Source organism: Ictidomys tridecemlineatus, chromosome 11 (assembly GCF_052094955.1).
Source record: "Ictidomys tridecemlineatus isolate mIctTri1 chromosome 11, mIctTri1.hap1, whole genome shotgun sequence".
NCBI classification, from domain to species: domain Eukaryota; kingdom Metazoa; phylum Chordata; class Mammalia; order Rodentia; family Sciuridae; genus Ictidomys; species Ictidomys tridecemlineatus.
In genome coordinates, this window is record NC_135487.1 from 215,269 (window position 1) to 235,469 (window position 20,201).

At 55.8% G+C, this 20,201-nt stretch overlaps 3 protein-coding genes across 17 annotated transcripts; 2 read left to right on the forward strand and 1 right to left on the reverse strand.

Moving 5' to 3' along the window:
* Positions 1-42: 42 nt before the first annotated feature.
* Pusl1 (pseudouridine synthase like 1) lies at positions 43-3,276 on the forward strand. Of its 9 annotated transcripts, none has more exons than XM_078024999.1 (8): positions 45-533; positions 702-819; positions 935-1,125; positions 1,309-1,458; positions 1,550-1,720; positions 2,388-2,442; positions 2,513-2,606; positions 2,961-3,276. In XM_078024999.1, the coding sequence occupies exons 1-8, from the start codon at positions 475-477 to the stop codon at positions 3,065-3,067; spliced, it is 945 nt and encodes a 314-aa protein (XP_077881125.1). In that variant the 5' UTR covers positions 45-474; the 3' UTR covers positions 3,068-3,276. The 9 variants fall into 9 exon arrangements, with proteins under 9 accessions (XP_077881127.1, XP_077881126.1, XP_077881125.1 ...); XM_078024994.1 differs by having other exon boundaries at positions 49-533; positions 2,513-2,684; XM_040287744.2 differs by having other exon boundaries at positions 50-651; positions 762-819; positions 2,513-2,684.
* Ints11 (integrator complex subunit 11) lies at positions 3,273-16,116 on the reverse strand. 4 transcript variants are annotated; one of them, XM_040287739.2, is made up of 17 exons: positions 15,957-16,116; positions 13,354-13,451; positions 12,918-12,991; positions 11,649-11,877; positions 6,976-7,074; positions 6,865-6,899; positions 6,407-6,545; positions 5,934-5,998; positions 5,301-5,490; positions 5,098-5,181; positions 4,661-4,747; positions 4,420-4,582; positions 4,196-4,303; positions 4,055-4,116; positions 3,847-3,989; positions 3,645-3,774; positions 3,273-3,535 (listed from the first exon to the last, which is right to left on the reverse strand). In XM_040287739.2, the coding sequence occupies exons 1-17, from the start codon at positions 15,982-15,984 to the stop codon at positions 3,470-3,472; spliced, it is 1,800 nt and encodes a 599-aa protein (XP_040143673.1). In that variant the 5' UTR covers positions 15,985-16,116; the 3' UTR covers positions 3,273-3,469. The 4 variants fall into 4 exon arrangements, with proteins under 4 accessions (XP_040143673.1, XP_005339319.1, XP_040143674.1 ...); XM_005339262.5 differs by having other exon boundaries at positions 4,658-4,747; XM_040287740.2 differs by lacking the exons at positions 13,354-13,451; positions 15,957-16,116 and having other exon boundaries at positions 4,658-4,747; positions 12,868-12,975.
* An 84-nt stretch (positions 16,117-16,200) lies between these two features.
* Positions 16,201-20,105, forward strand: Cptp (ceramide-1-phosphate transfer protein). 4 transcript variants are annotated; one of them, XM_040287749.2, is made up of 3 exons: positions 16,201-17,759; positions 18,152-18,286; positions 18,514-20,105. In XM_040287749.2, exons 2-3 carry the CDS (start codon positions 18,165-18,167, stop codon positions 19,034-19,036), a joined length of 645 nt encoding a protein of 214 aa, XP_040143683.1. In that variant the 5' UTR covers positions 16,201-17,759; positions 18,152-18,164; the 3' UTR covers positions 19,037-20,105. The 4 variants fall into 4 exon arrangements, with proteins under 4 accessions (XP_040143683.1, XP_040143682.1, XP_005339318.1 ...); XM_040287748.2 differs by having other exon boundaries at positions 16,203-16,457; positions 17,479-18,286; XM_005339261.5 differs by having other exon boundaries at positions 16,203-16,457.
* The last annotated feature ends 96 nt before the right edge of the window (positions 20,106-20,201 follow it).

The window sequence follows — 20,201 nt, forward strand, 5'->3', positions numbered from 1 at the left end:
AGGGTCGGGGAGCTTGATGGGCCGAGACAGTAGGGCTTCGGGGACCGTCGGCCAAACCCAGGAACGGGGAGGGCGCGGGCTCCGCCCGCTCCAGCCATCCTAGCCATTGCGCAACTTGGGGCGTTTGCAAAAACCACATTTGGGAGGTCTTGGCCGCTACTCGGCGGACAGACACGCCCCTGAGAACCGGGCGGGCGGTGGGCGGCAGAGCGGGAATAGGGAATTAACCAGTGAGTGGAGGCGGGCGCCTGAGAGCGTGCGGGGCAATAAGTGGCTCTGAGAGCGCCTCCAGGGCGCAGTCGCGGTCCGGCAGGCCGCTCAGCGGCGGCGGCACTTTCCACCCGCTCCCTAGGCCTAGCCCCGCCTCAGCCCCGCCTCTCCCCGGCAGCCTGCGGGGAGCGCGCAGGCGCAGGCACGGTGGGCGTGGCCGGCCTGAGGACACGTGGGGCGCTAGCCTTGGGTCCCTCCGGCGCAATGCGCTCAGTGCGGGCGCGCTACCTCGTGTATTTCCAGTACGTGGGCACTGGTTTTAAGTACGTATCCCGGCCTTCCCCCGACATCCGTCACCTGGCTAGCAGGAAAGATGCGACCCGGCCGGGGAGAGCTCGCGGGGGTTAAATCCAGGGTCAGCGGGCAGACAGGGTGGCCCAGGTACAGCTTGCCCAACTTTCGGGCCCAGGAAATGCTTTGTTTGGCCTTAGGGCGGGGTGGGCAGGACGCGATGGCCTTCATCAGGTAACCCCACTCGCCTCTGTCCGCAGTGGAGTCGCTGCCGTCAGAGGCTCCCAACGTGCCATTGGAGTGCAGAACTACCTGGAGGTGAGGTCTGCCCGGCTGGGAGGGAGACAACTCCCTGGGAGGCCCCGGTGGGAGCCTGGGGATGTGTCCCCTGCGGCCCTGGCCCTAGCTCCGCTGCCCCAAAGTTTTGTCGCAGCAGGAGGCCGCAGAGCGACTGAACTCAGTAGAGCCAGTCAGGTTCACCATCTCCAGCCGTACCGATGCGGGAGTGCACGCGCTGAGCAACACGGCACACCTGGATGTCCAGCGCCGCCCGGGCCAGCCGCCCTTCTCACCCGAGGTGGTGGCCCAGGCCCTCAACACTCACCTGAGGCACCCAGCCATCAGGTGAGCCCCCAATCTGAGCATGGTTATCCTGTGCCCTACTCTTCCTTGACACCCGTGGTCCACGGTGGGTGGAGGCTGGAAGTCCAGACTGGGCAGAACCTGGAGGTGAAGGAGCAGGCACTGAGGTGTCACCTGGATATGTGGGTGGGGTTATTCCTTGCTGAGCCTGAGCTGCTGCCACAGGGTTCTGCAGGTCTTCCGTGTGCCCAGTGACTTTCATGCTCGCCATGCAGCTACCTCTAGAACCTACCTGTACCGTCTGGCCACTGGCTGTCCTGGTCCTGACCAGCTGCCTGTGTTTGAGAGAAACCTTTGCTGGGCTCTTCGAACAGAGTGAGTGTGGGTAAATGCAAGTCAGGAGGAGGGGGCTCACAAGGCCCCTTGCTGGGCCTTCCCTCCTGACTGCTTGCCTGGTGTGCTGCAGCTGTCTGGATGTACCTGCCATGCAGGAAGCTGCCCAGCACCTCCTGGGGACACATGACTTCAGTGCCTTCCAGTCAGCTGGCAGCCCGGCTGCTAGCCCAGTTCGCACACTGCGCCGAGCCTCAGTATCCCCTGGCCCCACCAGTCCCTTTGTCCTCCCCCAGGAAAACAGGTGAGGAAGAGTTTTGCACTGTGGTCCTACCTGGTGCCACTTGGGAGGCCACCAGGGCTAAATGCAGCTCCAGAACCTCTCCCAACAAAGACAGGGCAGCACTCCCCCACCACTGCCTGGGAGTTGGGGACAGAGTATTACCCTCCTCTTGAGAACCTTTGCCTGCCCAGAGCTCTGCCCAGCAGATAGGTTTTGGCAGCCATTGAAAGGTTTCACTGGGACTAGTGGTTCCAGCCCAGCCTGGGTTCCACTGCCCTCAGCAGGCCTCCTGCAGAGGGTGGAGACAGTTGTTGACTTCTAGAACCTTCCCAGTCAAGGGCAGCCCCAAGGGAGACTTCTGCATAGTCAGGCAGGAGAGCACCAGGCCTAGGGGTTGGGTGTTGGCAGTAAGCAGGCTGTGCTCCCCCTCTGAGCATCGCCATCCTAGTGGTCTCTCCATGTGAGGGCCCTCGGTACATTGCTACTTCACACGGGTTGTGACTGCTTTTGCTTCCTTTCCATGGGCCCCTCCTGGGGACGGGTGGTAAGTGAGGGCTAGTACTTGGAGAGCTGACAACTAGTCCCCGTTCCCAACCTGTCAACAAACACTCTTGTCTGAAAGCACATGGTGGGATTGGGTGGCTGGGACTGGCCTTCGGCTTGGATATCACAGGCACCTTTGTCCTAGGAAGCTGCACTTCTGGACTCTGGAGTTCGAGAGCCAGTCTTTCCTGTACCGACAGGTGGGCTGTCCTGGGTCCTCCTGGGGTGGGCCAAGGCAGACCCCTGTAGCAGCTTCATTCTGGGTTGCAGGTGCGAAGGATGACAGCTGTGCTAGTGGCTGTGGGGCTCGGGGTTTTGACACCCACCCAGGTGAGGGTGATTCTGGAGAGCCAAGATCCCCTAGGCAAGTACCAGGCCCACCCTGCTCCAGCCCATGGGCTGTTTCTGAAGTCAGTGCTGTATGGAGGCCTCAGGGACCTTGGTAAGAGGCAGCACCACCCATCCAGGCTGGGTCTTCCCTGGGGGAGGGGGATCTTGAGGTCAAGATATAGAAACCTGCTGTCCAACACATAGAAACCCAGGTACCCAATGGGAAGGCTGCAGGAGGGGACCTGGATTGGCCAAAGGATACCCAGCTGGAGTGGAGTTGCCACAGCATGGGATTCAGAGCCCTGTTTTCAGGCCCCTTGAGCAAAATCCCTGGGGTGGTGGCTCTAGGGTGACCCCCACCCCAGGCTGACCTAAAGTCTATCCACAGGTCCTGCCTCCTGCACCCTGCAGGGTCCACAGTATGGAAATGAAGACCCTGGCCACAGAACCCTAGGTCTGGCTGTTGAATCTGGTCATCTTGATCAATATACATAGCACATCCACCTCTTTTTGCTTCCTTTCAATCTCAGCCTCCCCAGAGTCCCTGCCACCCTGGACCACCCCCCTCTGCCCTTGAGGAGGCTGACACAGATTGGGGTGCAGGAAACAGGTGTAAGCACCCAAATGTCCCTGGTTCTGCTTTTCCAGGAATATTACCCCTATCTTCCAGGGGCCTGGGAGCAAGAATAAAAGGTGAGGAGACCCCTGAGGCTTGTTTATTGACAGAGGTATCCACTTAGGCCAGCTGTATCTCTGGCCTTGTCCTAGAACAAGTTCTGCAGCCAGCCTGGCCATGGGATTTGCTCACACAGAGCACCCAGAATCCAGGAGTGGAAGCTGAGTTTCTCCTGCTGGGCACAGTGAAAGGCAGAAGTGAAAGCCTGGGTGGTCAGTGCATCAGCTGGGGGCCTGGGGGAGACCCTTCTTGAGCAGTGCCGTGAGGAAGCTCCCCAGCTCCTCATCCTACAAAAAAGGCGAGAAGGCCGTCACCCTGCTCCAGGCAGCACAGGCTGCCAAGGGAGAGAGCCCACCTACCCTTCCCAATGGGGCACTGGCGATTCCAACCACCTACCTGGTATGTCCAAGAAACTAACAGCACCTTGGTGCCTGGGTCCTCAGAGTGGGCAGCAGCCTGGATAAGGATAGACTCCACCGTCACAGAGCCATCAGGGAGGTGCTGTACACAGTGGTCCTTCAGGGTGCTGTGGAGAGGCACAGTGAGACCTGCCTTACCCAGGTGGAGGGGGTGGGGTGGAGAGGAAGGCCAGGCACACCTTTTGAGGTGGCTGTAGACTCGCAGGGCTGTCTCCTGTTCCTTGCGGGTGTCCTGCAGGTGCACACGGCAGGTGAAGCGCAGCTGGTGCTCGGCCAGGCCTAGCTCCTTGAGGGCTTGCTCTGAGGATACCAGCCGGAAGCTCTGTGGGGCAGGGATAGGTCAGGACAAGTAGGGGTTCTACCCCCAACCTCCATCCACACACTCACACTGTCCTTCATGATCAGGGTGCCATGCAGTAGCCGGGGCTTCTTGGCCTCAGGAAGTAGCCCTGTGAGAAGAGTGTGGCTATCAACATGTGTCACCCACTCACCAGCCACCCTGCCTGGTGCCCAACCTGCCTCTCATACCCTGCGCCATCTCCCGCTTCAGCAGTCCCAGAGAAATGCCCACAGGGATGCTGGGGCTCGTAGGCAGCGTCACCGTCTCACCGTTGGCTGGCATGTAGCAGCTGACCCCTGGGGGTAGAGATGGTGCAGACAGAACCTCAGTCTGAGCTGGCCAGTCCTGTCTGCACCAGTCCCAGGGGTGAGCCCTGCTTGGTGACCCTCTGCAGCGCCCCATGGCCACCTACGGAACTCCTGCTCAATCTTCTGCCGGAGGAACTCCATCTTCTTGGCCTCCCCATGCACCAGCAGCACACGCTCTGGCTCTGCCTGCCCCACCAGCTGCATGATGCCCTTGGCGTCAGCGTGGGCGCTGAACGACATGTACTCCACCTGCATCTTCACCTCCAGCTGTAGCACCAAGGTACAGATGTCAGTGCCAGGGGGCCACTGTCCCCAAGCCCATGGGCGAGGATGAAGACTCACCACCTGTCGTCCTTCCATCTCCAACTTGCGCTGCCCACTGAGAATCTTGTGGCCCACAGTGCCCTGCACACAGTAACCAGGCATAATGACCTGTAGGGCAAGGATAAGACTCAGCCATGTGGCCACCCAGCTGCGTACACACCAGGGCTTCCACCTGGAAGTGGAATACCCCCACTGGAGGAGGCTGCTTCCACTCAGCCAGCTGCAGACCTTGGGGGACCAGGCCCAGAGCCCACCATCACGGCTGCTCAGTTCCCCAGGTCTGAGCTGCCCGAGTTGGACACTAGCACCCCCACCATCAGTGACCTCAGACCAGCCTAAAGCCAGGTCCATGGGCAGCTTGGGGACAGGGTGGGTAAAGAACCATCCATCTGCCCTCTAGCTGTAGGGAGCTCCTGTGGCCACCTCTCAGGAGCTGGCCCTGGGCCCAGAGCCCTCACCATGTTCTTCTCATTTCCTGCCCACTTTCGGAAGATCTGCAGGGACTGGCCAGCATGCAGCATCCCTGGCGTGGCAAACACAACCTAAGGGATGGATGAGGGTGGTCAGGGCAATAGACTCCTTGCCCAGCCCCACCACAGGCCCCAGCTTCTGACCAGGAATCCTCTGTGCCTGACATGGGATGCTGCCCACAGGGTCTAACCATGGGGCCTGGGTTGTCAGCAAATGCCCGGTCGAAGGCTTTGATATGCTTGAATTCAAACATATTCCTCTGAACAAAGGTCTTCCGAATCTTCTGGTTGGTCCAGGTGATGAAGAGCTTGTAGTAGTGGTTGGCCTTCTCCGTCAAGCCCGTGGAGAAGTAGATGGGCACTTTCAGGTTCATGCGTTCCCTGTGGGCCCACCGACCTGGTTAGTGGTCACTGCCAGGGTCAGCCTGGGCCATGTCACTCATGCCCTTCACCTCACAGCTTGGCCAGAGTCGAGGAACTGAGCTCCCAGCTCTCTCCACCCCAATGACCATCAGGCCAGTACCTGCAGCCTGTGTCCTATTGTTATAGAACATCTACAGTGTCCCAGAGCTTGTGTGGCAAGTTTAGAGCTAGACTAGAGACCCTGAGACCAGCTACCAATGACGTTGATGATGCTGGCCTGCAGGTACATGGCCAGCTCCACCCACCAACACTGAGCAGGGCCATGTCGCTGGCACCCTAACCATGGGGCTCCAATAGTGGTCTGTGCTGCCTTGACTTTTCAGGCCACCTCCCACCCAGGCTGCACAGGCCATGTGCCCCCCCGCTACCCTCAGGTCAGGAGTAGTCCTCTCTGCACCTACCAGAAGGTCTCCAGCAAGATGCAGAGCTCCTGAGCACGGCCCAGTGCAAACACAGGGATCAGCACCTGAGGGAGGTGAGGCCAACTCAGGTGGAGCCCCTGGCCATGCCACCCACACCCAGCATAGCAGGTGATAACTTGCTCATTGTGCCTATCTTTGTGAGACTGTGCTGGCTGATTTCAGTGGTCAAAGGCAGTATCCAGTCAGAGGCATGGCCCAGGCCCCCACCCTGCACACAGCCTGGTTCCCAGCCACGAGTAGACAGCAGGGGCCATGGGATGCTCTGGATAGCCCTTCATCCAATCTGAAGCCGGGGAGCTGCCATCTCCTAGGAAAGGTTCTTCAGGGTTTTTCTCCTCAGTGCTAAATAAGCAGCACCCCACCACCACCCCCCAAGACCTGACACACATCAGGGTGGCAGGGCCTGCATAGCTGGGTGGGGCTGGCTTCCATCCCAGAGCAGACACAGCTACCTTCCCGCCACGCTCCACTGTCTCGTGGACTTTCTTCAGGAAGTCTCGCTCCCGGCAGCGCTTGGAGTCCCGGATGGTTGTGGCATAGGTGGACTCCGTGATGAGCAGGTTGGGACGGCACTTGTCAATCCAAGCAGCACTATAATGGGTGGGTGTGGCTGGTAGTGGACTGTCCCAGCCCCACTCACAGCCACCTTCCTGAACCACTCTGCCAGCAGCCTGCCCCTCTCCTAGATCCAGTTGTACGTCACGGGCAGCACCCTCAGAAGGGCTGGTAGAGGCCCCAGCCTAGACCTGTGCCTTCCTGCCTCTGGGTTCCCAAGGTTAGGGCTCTCCACACCACATACGAAACTTGTTGGGGACACCAATGCGCTGACCGCTCAGGTGCCCAGCACCACCACACCACAGGTCTCTAGTCCAGAAGGAACCCACAGGATGAAGCACAGAGGCCTACTTACCCCAAGTGGCGGTCCGGGGTCATATTATAATCACCCTGGCAAAGAAGGCAACAGTGAGGAGGGTCTCCCAACCCCAGGCAGACTTGCTGAACCACAGGCCCCTCCACTAACCGTGTAGACCACAGACTCTGAGCCCACTTTGATCTGGAACATGGCTGCCCCCAGCACATGGCCCGCGTAGTAGGCCTTGATCTCTAGCTCATCATCCACCTGCAGAGAGAACAGAGGGTTGAACTTGGGCCTACAGGTGCAGGGCAGGTGCAGATGAAGTCAGCATCTCCCAAGTCTCCCACCAACTCCATCCCTCATGCAAAAGCCACCACAGGAGGTGAGGCAAGCTGGAGAGCAACAGAGGTGGCAGTTTAAAGCCTGCAAAGTTCCTAGACACTGTTCCAGACAACATGGCTTTAGGTGTCCTCTCAGTTCCCAAGAAGGGGATTCTCCAGGCCTGTGTGGCACAATACATACTGACCACTCAGGTGCCCAGTACCACACCACAGGCTCTGGTCCTGAGGAACCCCACAGACCCTTACCTCCCCAGAGAGAAAGAGGCAGGACTAAGAATAGAGGCAAAGTCCAAGAAACTACACAAGAGTGAAGATTCTAATAACCTAAATGAATTCAGTAGGTGAATTTACCAACACATTGAAGAAAACAAGGGCTGGGGTTATGGCCCAGAGGTAGAGCACTTGCCTAGCACATGCGAGGCACTGGGTTTGATTCTCAGTACCACATTAAAAAATAAATAAAAATTTAAAAATGAACAAATTTATTAAAAACAAAAACAATGGGCTAAACTTTGAGGGTGAAACAGCATGAAGCACAAGACAGAAGGATAGAGGAGGCAGAAGACACCCCAAGGGCTGAGAAATCGGCACGCAGGCCACAGCACAGCCAGGACCCACAGGAGAACAGCAGACAGAGGTGTGGGGAGTGTGGGACGAGAGACTGTTAGCCTGGCCTTTCCTCATGAGGGTGGCCCTGCAGGAGCCTCAGAGGACAGGACCATGACAGCAGTAGAGGAGGGACATTCCTGTGCTGCAAGCTGCAGTCTTGCAATCAGAGCCCACAGGGGTGGCCCCAGACAGCTACCCAGGCCTTCCTTCCATTAAAATGGGTCCTTCTGGGCTGGGGTTGTGGCTCAGTGGTAGAGCGCTTCCCTGGCAGGTAAAAGGCCCTGGGTTCAATCCTCCTCAGCACCACATAAAAATAAATAAATAAAACAAAGTCCAACTACAACTAAAAAATTTAAAAATTTTAAAAAAAGGGGGGGGGCCGCTTTTGAACACAGACCTTTCTTTCCCAGACTCAGAAAGAGAATCCCAAGTAGGGTGCAAGAATCCAGTCTCTAAAATCCCAGCGGCCCAGCCTGCAGTGGTGGGAACGTTCCCATTCCTCATGAGCACACCTGGCCCCGTGCACTCTGGGAGGTCAGGGTCCTACCACATGGACAAAACTCAGGCTCAGAGAATGGTGGGGCTGGAGAACCCAGCATGGCCTTTGCCTGCCATTCATCTCAGCAGGAAGACCGGAGGACAGGACAAGAGTCACTGGACTGTCAAAACGTGTCCTCCCATGGGGCTGAGGCTGTGGCTCAGCAGTAGTGAACTTGCCTCGCATGTGTGAGGCAAAGTTGCCTCCTTTGGCCTGGGTTTTGGGTGTGAGCCCAGAAAACAAGAGGGGTCACAGAAGGGGTGTGTGATGCTGGAGGTGCCACATGGGTGTCTGCACACCGCCCTCCTTCCCGATTCCTCAGTATTACTTAAGGAACTCTCGGGGACAAGGCTGCCCATTTCCCATTAAGTCTGCTGTGAAGGGTCACCTCACTTCCAAGGTGACCACCCATCAGAGAGTGGACTTTAACACCAGCTTTGCTGCAGGAGCTCACAAGGCAGGTCCAGATGTGCAGCTGGAGATGTAGGATGTAAGCTCTGCTGGGCCACTAGCACCTCTTTGGCCACAATGACTGGCCACCATGTAGGTCACTGCTTTGCCCATCTGCCCTGCAATGGCATCCAGGACACACCTTAGCAGGTGGAAAACGTCCCTAGTATATTTCTTACTGGCCTTGCCTCACTGGTTTCTGCTGGCCCAGGTCCCTATGCCATGGTGCCCATGTCAACCAGTACCATCCAGGATCAGATAGTGACATGACCAGGTCACCAGCTGAATGACCTCACCTGACCCACACCCTGTGGGCACATTCTACTTTGGAGAAAACAACTATAGAGATCTGCAAATGGAAGACAGAACCACAGTATATCTATGGGCTGAGACAGGTTCGCCAGTCTCTCGACCACTCCAATACACAAGAGCTTTCCCAGCTCTCCCCTAGTCTGAGGAGTAAAAGTCTGTACTGTACAGTGAGAAAAGAGTCCTTCAAGAATGAGGAGGCTGCGCCAGGGCGGGGGCTCAGTAGTAGAGCACTCGCCTAGCATGTGTGAGGCCCTGGGTTGGATCCTCAGCACCACATAAAAATAAATAATAAAAGAATTGTGTCCACCTAAAACTAAAGATAGATATTATTAAAAGAAAAAAAAAAAGGGCTGGGGTTGTGGCTCAGCGGTAGAGTGCTTGCCTAGCACATGCGAGGCCCTGGTTTCGATCCTCAGCACCACATAAAAATAAATGAATAAAATAAAGGTATTATGTTCAACTGCAACTAAAAAAATGAATATTAAAAAAAAAAGAAAGAAAAAAAAAAAAGAATGAGGAAGCTGGGGTTGTGGCTCAGTGGTAGAACAATTGCCTATTGTGTGTGAGATACTGGGCTTGATCCTCAGTACCACATAAAAAAAAATTATTAAAAAAAAAAAAAAAGGAGGGCTGGGGTTGTGGCTCATCGGTAGAGCGCTTGCCTTGCACGTGTGAGACCCTGGGTTCGAGCCTCAGCACCACATAAAAATAAATAAACAAAATAAAGATACTGTGTCCATTTATAAATAAAAAAAATATTTATTAAAAAAAAGATGAGGGGGGCTGGGATTGTGGCTCAGTGGTAGAACAATTGCCTATTATGTGTGAGATACTAGGCTCGATCCTCAGTACCACGTTAAAAAAAATTATTAAAAAAAAAAAGGAGGGGGCTGGGGTTGTGGCTCATCGGTAGAGCGCTCGCCTCGCACATACAAGACCCTGGATTCGATCCTCAGCACCACATAAAAATAAATATGTGAAATAAAGGTAGTGTGGAGGAGGGGGCTGGGGATGTGGCTCAGAGGTAGAGTGCTCACCTAGCATCCGTGAGGCACTGGGTTCAATCCTCAGCACCACATAAAAATAAAATAAAGGTATAGTGCCAACCTATAACTAAAAGAAATAAACATTAAAAACAAAAATAAAAGGAAGAGGATCAGGAAAACCTGGAAAGGAAAAATTCAAGAAAACAATGAGAGTAAAATAAATCCATTTGCAGACAAATATAAATCAAAGGAATTAATCCACACTGGTATTCTTTAGGCAGAAGGTAAATTATCCAGACCAAAAGGTGAAAACTGGCGAGAAGCAGTTGTACACACAGGTAATCCCAGCAACTCAGGAGGGTGAGACAGGAGGACTACCAATTTGTGGCCAGCTTCAATAACTTAGGGAGACCCTGTCTCGAAATTAAAAAGGAAGTGGGGAGTGGCTCAGTGGTTAAGCACCCCTGGGTTTAATCCCTGGTATGGATAGATAGACAGGGCTGGGGGTGCAGCTAAGTGGTACAACGCTTGTCTATCATGAGTGAGGCCATGGGTTTAATCCCCAGAGCACAGCTAGAAAGAAAGAAAGAAAGGAAAAATGCCAGGTGTAGTGGCACACACCTGTGATCCCAGTGGGTCAGGAGGCTGAGGCAGTAGGATTGTAGATTGAAAGCCAGCCTCAGCAACTCAGTGAGGCCCTAAGTCAGTTACCCTGTTAATAAATAAAATATAAAAAGGGGCTGGGGATGTGGCTCAGTGGTTAAGTACCTCTGGGTTCAATGCTTGGTACCATAAAAAAGAAAGAAAGAAAAGAAAAAGGAAAAAAGTGGAGTGGCAGATGGCACAACTATATTACCAGGATCTCAGATAAGATCTCAAGATAAGAAACATTTAAGGTATATCATACCCTTTATATTGACCAAATATTCAATCAGAATAAAACGATCCAAAATGTGTAGGCACCTAGTAATGTAATTTCAAAATATATAAAGCAAATCCCAGAGGCTCTTAAGAAACAGCAAATCCACAATCTTTGTGAACAGCTTTGTTCAAGCTGACTTGTTACTGCCTGTTTAAAACCCTCACTCCCTCTTTCACCCTCACTCCTCACAGCTCGATCTGGGGCACCCATCAGGGCTTGCCTATCCCGAGGGCTGGTCTCTGCCCCCTACCTAGCAACACGCCAGGAGACCAGGCGACAGGCTGTGGGTAGAACTCAGAGTCAGAGCCCTTGCCTAGGATCTGCAAAGCCCTAAGTTTAGCCCCAGTAACAAAAACAAAACAGACTCCCTGAGTGTCTGATAGACCACATGTGCCCTTTATCTCGGTGTGCTCAGACAGTACAAGTGTCCTGAGGCAGAAGGTGGCAGATGGTCTCTTTAGTGTCACCTGAACAAAAGCCGCCTGTCACACAAGTGCACTCCCCCAGGCTACATGCCAAATCTGGGTCACCTGCCCACTGCTGCCTCCTGGTGGTCCTACAGGCCTGGGCAAAATAGTGAGATGGGGTGATTGGAGTCCAAAGCCACTGGACCTCACAGACTGTATGCAGGAGGAGCCCTAGAGAGCACTGTGCCAGCCTGGGCACTTGGGGACCCTGACCTGAACTGTCTGGTGCAAGTGGACAGCTACCACCTTCTTCATGCAGTCTTTGATCATCTGGGAGGTAAAGAAGTTGGCCTCGCCTTTCTTGTCCACGGCAATCTTGCGGTAGTCCTCCAGCAGGATTGGGCAGATGGCCTGGGTGGGATGGGTCATGTAGATGGGTCCATCATAGCCCACCATCTCGCTGAAGTAGGGGAGTGCTCCACAGTGGTCCAGGTGGAAGTGGCTGGAAGGACAGGCACCAGTTGGCCTGGGATCACCCTCTCTCAGCCACCCCACTCCAGTTCTGGGATCATGGGTCACTCCGCTCATTCACTGAAGCCACCCTCCTGATTACTGAAGTCAAGGATAACAAATACAAGAACCGCTATCTTCCCAAATGTGCAGCCTGAACACTCAGAGCAGGAAACAAATCGTTAACTAAAACACGTCTTAGCTATAGACGTGCTCTGCACAGAAACAAGGCAGCTGAGGGGGATGGCATCATAGGAGGGGAGAGCTGTTGTCTCTACCCCAGGGTAGGCAAGCAGCCCATGACCATGTCCCAAACCAGACATCCAAGCAACCGAGGACCCAGCTGCCCAACATAGGGTGCTTCAGCCCAAAGGACTCCTCTGGCCACTGAGAGACAGTACCAGAATGCTGAGGCAATCAGGCAAGGCCACTCAGAGCAGGTGGTGACAGCAGGGATTGAGGGGATAGAGCCTGAGGGTGAGAGCAGGGAGGGGGAAGGCAAAGTTGCCTCCCCTGAATCAGCCTGTCGAGCTGGGGAGGTGACAGGTGGCTAGCGAGACCACGAACCTAGAGCGAAGTGTTAGGATCAGGGTCAGGAATGAGAACAATCAGTGGGCTTAATGTTCCAGAGACAGCAAAAGAACGGGACCAAGGCTAGGGTTGGGGAGAAAGAGCAAGGAGATGGGGTGTGTGACCAGTGAAACAGGACAGAACCAACCAGAGGACCCAATCTCTGCTACCCGGTCAGGGCCTGAAGAGCAGCCTGGGATGAAGGTGAAGCATACCATCTAGGCACTGCCCTGCCCCACTCAGCTTCTTAGGGCACTTACCAGACTCTAGTCCACACACTTGGGGACACAGTCAGCAGGGACAATTACATGGAGTGCCCCCTAGTTCCGAGGGGCTGACCACCACCCTGAGTGCCACACAGGAAACCTGGGGACAGGACTCCATGACACAGTCAGTAGGCAACACACCACACCTGTAGCCTCTGTGGGTAGGGGAGGAGAAAGGCCCCTAAAGGAAGCCGACCTGATGATCACGCAGTCCAGGAAGTCAGTCAGCCGGCCATTCTGGGTGATGTAGGAGAAGTCAGGAAAGCGCCTCTGAGGAGAAACCATGGGAGAGGTGAGAACACAGCAGGCCACCCCAGTCTCCAGGAATGGGGGCATACAGCTGGCACCCCAGGAGTAGCATACTCCCAGCTGATAGCGTCAACCACTGGCTGCTCACAGCTGCCTGGAAGGACAAGCTGCTGGCTAAAGTCACCACCAACCTCACTACCCAGCACCTCCTAAAGCCCAGCCTACAGAAACCCAGCAGGAACCAGGGAGCCTCACCCCACCCTGAATGGGTACAGCTGCCCACTTGCCCTCTCACTCCAAGACCCAGGGATCCTATTACAGACAACTACAAGGAGCAACTGAGAGATGGACCCTCCCTCCGGGCACCTGCATTCAGGACTCACATCATCATTGAAGCCCATGTGCATCCCGCAGTCCAGCATGACATTCTTGCCCGCGATGGAGACCAGGATGCAGCTGCGACCCACATCCTGCCCAGCCCCTGCTCAAGAGAAAGGGCAGGTGATAAATATGGCCATACCTCCTCCTTCTGTCCCCAAATTCCCTCTTTCACTGCTGTAAGTGCTGCCCGCACTGTCACCTCCCAGACTCTGCAGAGCTGAGCTAGAGCACTGAACCCCAAGGCCACTGTATAGGCAGAGCATGGGCTGAGAAGACAGCCACCTCCACTTGCAGGCAAGAGAAATGCACAGGGAGGGGACTAAATGCTGAGCTACTAGCCTAGGGTCAAAGTGCCCTCTTCCACCAAGCTTCCCCTCAATTCTCAAAGTTGGGGGCAACCCCAATGGAGGATACCCAAGCACTGGCTGTGGTCCTAGCTCCAATAACAGGCAAACCACTGCTCTGTGGGTCTCACTGCTGCTCCTAAGTTCCAGAGTTTGACAGGGCCATTTGTGGGCACTTAGCCAAGCTGTGAACTGAGGTCTTCTCTTTTGGGACTCATTGGGGGTCCAGGGTGCCTTATGGTGGTACTGCTACAGAAAGACACCCAGGTGGCCTCAAGTCACTCACAGGGATACAGCCCTGGCTGTCCAGCAATAGCCGACAACTATGGCTACAGCAGGAACAACCCAACCCAGGCAGTGGGAATGCTGTGCCACACCACTACATCCCTAGCTCTTGCCAACCATGGTCCCACTCATTCTTCTGACTTCCAAGAGACCCCACCAGCTTCTGCAGTCTAAGGCCTTGGCCAGAGGGAAACACACCTGACCCTATGTGGCCATCTGTCACTTCCTCTGGAGCCTGGAATCTACAAACAGAGGAACACAGCCCAAGCCTCAATGGGGATCTGAGGACACCAAATAGTCTGGTTTCCACCTTGAATCCTACACATCTGCTTCTGCCATCTACCTGAACCAACCATCTGGCAGCATCATACACATCAAGTTGACCTGGCCATGACCCATCAACCTGCTGGTTTCAGGCAGGCATGGCAGGGGTCTTGGGTTGTCTTGCAGACAAGAGCCCCAGAGGAGAGGGTCCCAGCTGTCTCTTCCCTACTGTACCTCTAGACTTGAGGCCAAGTCAGGTCCAGAGACCCTCCAGATGTTTATGGGAGGGGAAAGGGAAGGACCTGGGGTCATGGAAGCACCCATGAGCACATAGCCACAAAGTACAGGGCCAGGTTTGGTTATCTGAATTCCAACACTAGTTCTTAGGCACTGGCAGTTCTTCCAAAGCTCCGGAACCATGGCTGGAAAGACTCTGGAGAACACGACTTCCCAGCAGGGGGTGAGTGGGTAGGAAGATGGAAAGACAGCTGTGCAAAGGCCCTACAGTGGAGTAACCTGGGGAGACTATTTGGCCAAGGTGATCTGGAATCCTGAGCAGGACATCCAAATGGAAAGATCCTCCAGACACTCTGTTCAGGGAAGAAAGCAAGTTCTAGGGCCACAAATAGCATATGCGCACAAAGAAAGCCAGAGATATTGAGACAGTTTCTGGGACTCTGGATTTCAAGACTTCAAGAAGAGCTGGAGTTGTGGCTCAGTGGTAGAGTGCTTGCCTTGTTTGCGTGAGGCACTGGGTTCAGTTCTCAGCACCATATAAAAATAAATAAACAAAATAAAGGTATTTTGGGGCTGGGGATGTGGCTCCAGTGGTAGCGCGCTCGCCTGGCATGTGTGCCACCCAGGTTCAATCCTCAGCACCACATACAAACAAAGATGTTGTGTCCACCGAAAAACTAAAAAAAAATAAATAAATATTTTTAAAAAATTCTCTCTCTCTCTTAAAAAAATAAAGGTATTTGTCCATCTACAACTAAAATAAATAAATAAACATACATATATACATATACATATATATATATAGAAGACTTCAAGAAGTGTGAATCTATACTTTTTTCCCAAAAGTGAAGCTATTTTTTTTTTAACGTTGCAGAGACTGGCAAGACAGGATGCTACTGAAGGTTGGTTGGGGGTAACCTTGGCATGAGAAGCAGAGGGTGGAGGTGGGACACAGCCAGAGAGAGGAATCAAACGGTGGAGGTGGAGGGGAGCTGAGGAAGCAGAGGTGGGCACAGAGGGTGTTCAAGCAGCAGTTCACGTGCAGGGAGGGGTCAGCACGCTGATGGAGGCACCCATAGCCATGATGTAGACCCTGTGGCTGGACTTAAGCCCACTGCCCGGCTAGACACAAAAACAGCACCTCCGCAGGACCCACACTGTACCTGCTAGCCACCTAACCCCAGGTGGTCTCATGCTGATTTCAGTGCTAAGGAGCCTGAGTATGGTAACTGAGCCCCCTTGAAGTCACAGCAAGCTCTGGAGCCAAGACCAACCCCCAAACCTTTGGACCTCGAGCCAGGAAGAGGACGCGAGGAGGCCCCGGCTCTGACCTGCCCCTACTCCTGCCCCGCGCCGCCTGCGCACAGTCTCCCAGTGGGTACAGCGCAGGCGGCCCGCGGGGGCAAAGGCGCCCGGCCCTCAGAGTGCGCAGACTCAGGGCAAAATGCCGAACGTCCTCGGCGGCTCCGACTCACCCAAGGGAGTCACTCTGATCTCAGGCATCCTGCGCTCGCGGCGGGCCCTCAGCCCAGATCCTCCGTGCTCCGCTGACAGGGAGGGCCAGGGACGCGCCACCCTACTAGCCGCGGCGACGCACTGCGCAGGTGCCACCACGGCGCCAACTTCCGGTCTGCTCGCCGGAAACGCGGGCTGGTGCGCGGAATCCGGATTGGACAGGTGGCAACCAATCAGAGTGCACAGGAAGGGCAAGGAGGCGGGGCGAGGAGGGGCGGGGCCGCGCTCGCCACACCTGCCCAACCGCAGGTTAGGAGAGGTGAGGCCGCCTTGTAACTGGTGAGAACTGGCGCGGGGGAGGCGGGGCGAGCGAGGAGCCGGCTCCCCAGCCGCTCCGCGCCGCGCCCCGCCGCGCAGATCTGCGGCCTTGGTCAACCCTCCCCGCCATCCGGATTCTGCCGCGCCCTAAGTCCCGCAGCAGGAGCAGAGACCCGCCAGCCCGGTGCCCGCTAGACTGCTAGGTGAGACTTGCAGGCGGTCAGCCTGGCCCGCGTGCCAGGCTTGGAGTGCCAGAGGGGACGTGCTGATGGACGTCCAGCCTGCCCTCCTGCCGCGCCCTGTCTTCCCCGGGGAGGCTCAGAGGTACTTCAGGGAACTGGCAGGCTGCCGGCTCCCGGCTGCGCAGGCACGGCCCTTCCTGTTCCCACCCCTCCGGGGACAGCGCTGAGAGGCCCCTGGCAGTCCTTCCGCTGGCTCGGGTTCGGGGCAGGAAGGCTGGACCCCGAAAGATATTGGGTGGCCAAGAAGGAACCCCTGGAGTCCTGGAGGCATCTGCTCAGTGAACAGCACTAGGCCCTGAGAGAGGGGAGGACCCCGAAGCCATGGTCCTGAGGCCCAGGCCCTGCAGCCCTCCACACCTGAAGACACTGTGAGCCCATCTGCTCGGGCTCCACCCTTACCAAGCAGGCAGCCCAACCCGTGGAACCTGCTGGTTCTCCTCCCGCACCGGCTCACAGGAGGCTGGGGCAGCCTGGGCCGTGGGAAGGGCGGAGAGTGCAGGGTGTTTTCCTCAGAGCTGAAGGACTTTGAGAGTGGAAGACAGAGCCTGTGTGGAGAGCCAGTGTCCTGTCCTGTCGGGCTCTCGGGTAGGGAGGCCAGTCAGGGCTCCCAGCATCAAGGGGCACAGGAACCTCCAGCCCCTAGTGGGGTGAGTGTTCATCCTGGACCTAGGTGAGACAGACTCAGGTACCCAGAGCCCATTAAGCACTCCCACAGGTTTGCCATGAGCCCCAGGCCCTTGGGGCACCCAGGAAGGTGGGTGCTGGGGTGATTGGAGGCAGACCAAGGTGTGGGCACTGGGATGTCTGTGGAGTGACCTCAGAGACACAAGCAGAATCCAGAGCCTGTTCCCACCTTGAGAACTTGATCCTGGACCATTTCCAGACAGTTCCCTGGAGTGTTCCTTTGGGGAGGGCCTGTGGCAGTCTTCTGAATGTGGTAAGACCTTTAGCCGAGCCACCCTTCTGTATGGAATGTGTGTAGGTCCAACGGCAGGAGGAAAGATGGGTGTCCACCTGTGCAGCAGATGCTGGCCCCACAGCCTGTACCCTGGCCTTAGAGTACAGCCACAAGCAAGGAAGAGAAGTCTGCCCAGCCACCCTCCCACCTGCTCTTGCGCTCCTATCTCTGTCTTCCACAGTATCTGTCTCCTCGTCTACTGTGTCAGAAGTGCCTACTGTCTCAGAGTCCGTGTTTCTATTAGGATCTAAACTCCTCATCAGAATGTTGCCTTCACAGGGGGCTTCAGGTGCAACCATGCTGAGGTAGTGCCTGTCTCTCAGAAGGATTTCCCCACTGTGAAACAGGGATTTTAGGGAAAGAAATCAAAACAAATAAGCAGGAAGCCTTGACAGAGGGGCCTGCTGCAAACAGGAGGCAGCTGGGGGTCCTCAGGTCAGGGGCTGACCTGAGTCAGTGGCATGAATGACAAGGAGGAGCCAGGCCCAAGTCTTTGCGTATGGGGTCTGTGAGAGAGCCTGTGGCTCCAGGGAGGGGGCACTCAGCATAAGAGAATGGGGCTTCGTCAGGGGCAGACAGTTGCAGGACCCCAGCTATTTCAACTGTTCCTCCATCCTCCCACCTCCCTGAAATAAATGAGCTACAGAGAGAGCTGACCCAGCAGAGGACCCACAAGCTCTGTGTGGAACTGTTTTAGTTTGTGTTAGAAAATGGATGGCTTGGAGGCGGAGTTCAACCTGAAGCTTGTGCTGGTCAGCTTCCAGCAATGTCTCAGCGAGGAGGAAGAAGTACTGCTGGACCACTACATCGCCGGCTGGAAGGGGCTGGTCAGGTGCGTGTACAGGGCACCTTCCTACAGAGGTCCCCAAGATAGCAGCTTTCCCTGACGGAATCCACTTGCCAGGGCACAGGGCAGGCATGCTGGTGGACTGTTCTCTGCCAGTCTTCTCACCCCTGCCTCTGGGCCAACATGTGCCCACAGTCTGAGGGTGGTGTCCCTGGAACAGGTTGGGTACTCTGGGTTTGGGTGAGGCCACAAGTTCTGTCTTTGCTGCACAGGTTTCTGAATAGCCTAGGCACCATCTTCTCCTTCATCTCAAAGGATGTGGTCTCCAAGCTGCAGATTATGGAGCGTCTACGCAGCAGCCCCCAACATGAGCACTACATGAGCCTGCAGTCCATGGTGGCCTACGAGGTGGGCAATAAGCTGGTGGACCTCGATCGCCGCTCCCGCCACCCAACCTCAGGCTGCCGGACCTTGCTGCGCCTGCACCGAGCTCTGCGCTGGCTACAACTGTTCCTGGAGGGCCTGCGCACCAGCCCTGAGGATGCACGCACCTCCGCACTCTGTACCGACTCCTACAATGCCTCCCTGGCCGCCTACCACCCCTGGATTGTGCGCCAGGCAGTCACCGTGGCCTTCTGCACACTGCCCACACGCAAGATCTTCCTTGAGGCCATGAACGTGGGGTCCCCGGAGCAGGCTGTGGAGATGCTGGGCGAAGCCCTGCCCTTCATCCAGCGTGTGTACGAAGTCTCACAGAAAGTCTATGCAGAACACTCCCTGTTGGACTTGCCTTAGTGGCCACTCCCAGGCTGGATGGGCTTCCCCTGCTGGAGAGCTGGACTTGGGCAGCCAGGGCCCATGCACTCCACAACAAAGCTTTCTGGGTGCCACCCTCACCCCTGCAGGCTGAGCTTATTGAGAGCCATCAGCTGACAGGAAGGCAGGCAGCTGGCCTAGAAGAGGTGGCACAAGCCCTCCTCTTGGCCCAGAATGAGACCCTCCTCAGTTAACAAGAGTGCTCAGTCGAGCCTCACTGAGGCGTGGAGACTGGAGGTGGTGGGGGCGCATAATCCTGCATGAGCAACAGCCTGGTGACTGCCCTACTGCTATGTGTGGATTCTGTGAAATGGTGTGAGGACACAGGTCCCTGGGCACCAAGGCTCTGTGCTGCTGTTCCGGCCAGTATGCCCAGCCCACAGGTATACTTCCCATGCTTGTCCTAGGCCAGGCCTCGGACACAGCAGGCCAAGCTGCCCGAGTCCTCTCCATACCCTGGCTGGCTATCCCGAGGCAGAATGAGAACCTTGGGCAGGGTCTGGGCACTGAGGACTCTCCCAGGCCTTTACCTGCCTCCTGTTAGCCTGTCTGCCTGCTGAGCAAACCAGAGCCTTCATGTCCTTGGCACTGGCACCTGGAAACTAAAGTCTTGAGCAGAAAGACCTTCCCAGCTATCTAAATAGCTCCTGCAAGGAGGGCTTGAGCTCCCCCGAGAGACCCAGCAGGCTGTCTCCTGCAGAGATACCATTGCAGGCCACCCCTGCATGGCCCAACACCACTGGGTGGAGCCAGGCATTCCCTCTGCCCCTGCTCTGCTGCCTTTCCACACAGTGCTCAGGAGATGGGGGGTGCCCAGACTAGGAGGGGGCTGGACCCCCTTAACTAGCTGACAGTTATCAGATGGCCACACCATCCAGCCATCATGCAATGCTTAGGAGCCTGGTCACTCCTACTGCTCTTCACCAACCCACAGGGACAGTGTTCTCAGTGCAGCAGATGTGCGTGAATGCAGCTTCCAGGGTGTGCTTGGCCCTTTGGAAAGTGATATGGGTGATACCGTCCAACATAATAAACAATGCTCATGGGACTAGTTATGGCATTCCACGGTGGGGTGTTGGGTACTCCAGGTGCCTGGTTACTTTGGGGATGACCATGGAGGTAATCTGCAAGGACATGGAGGAGC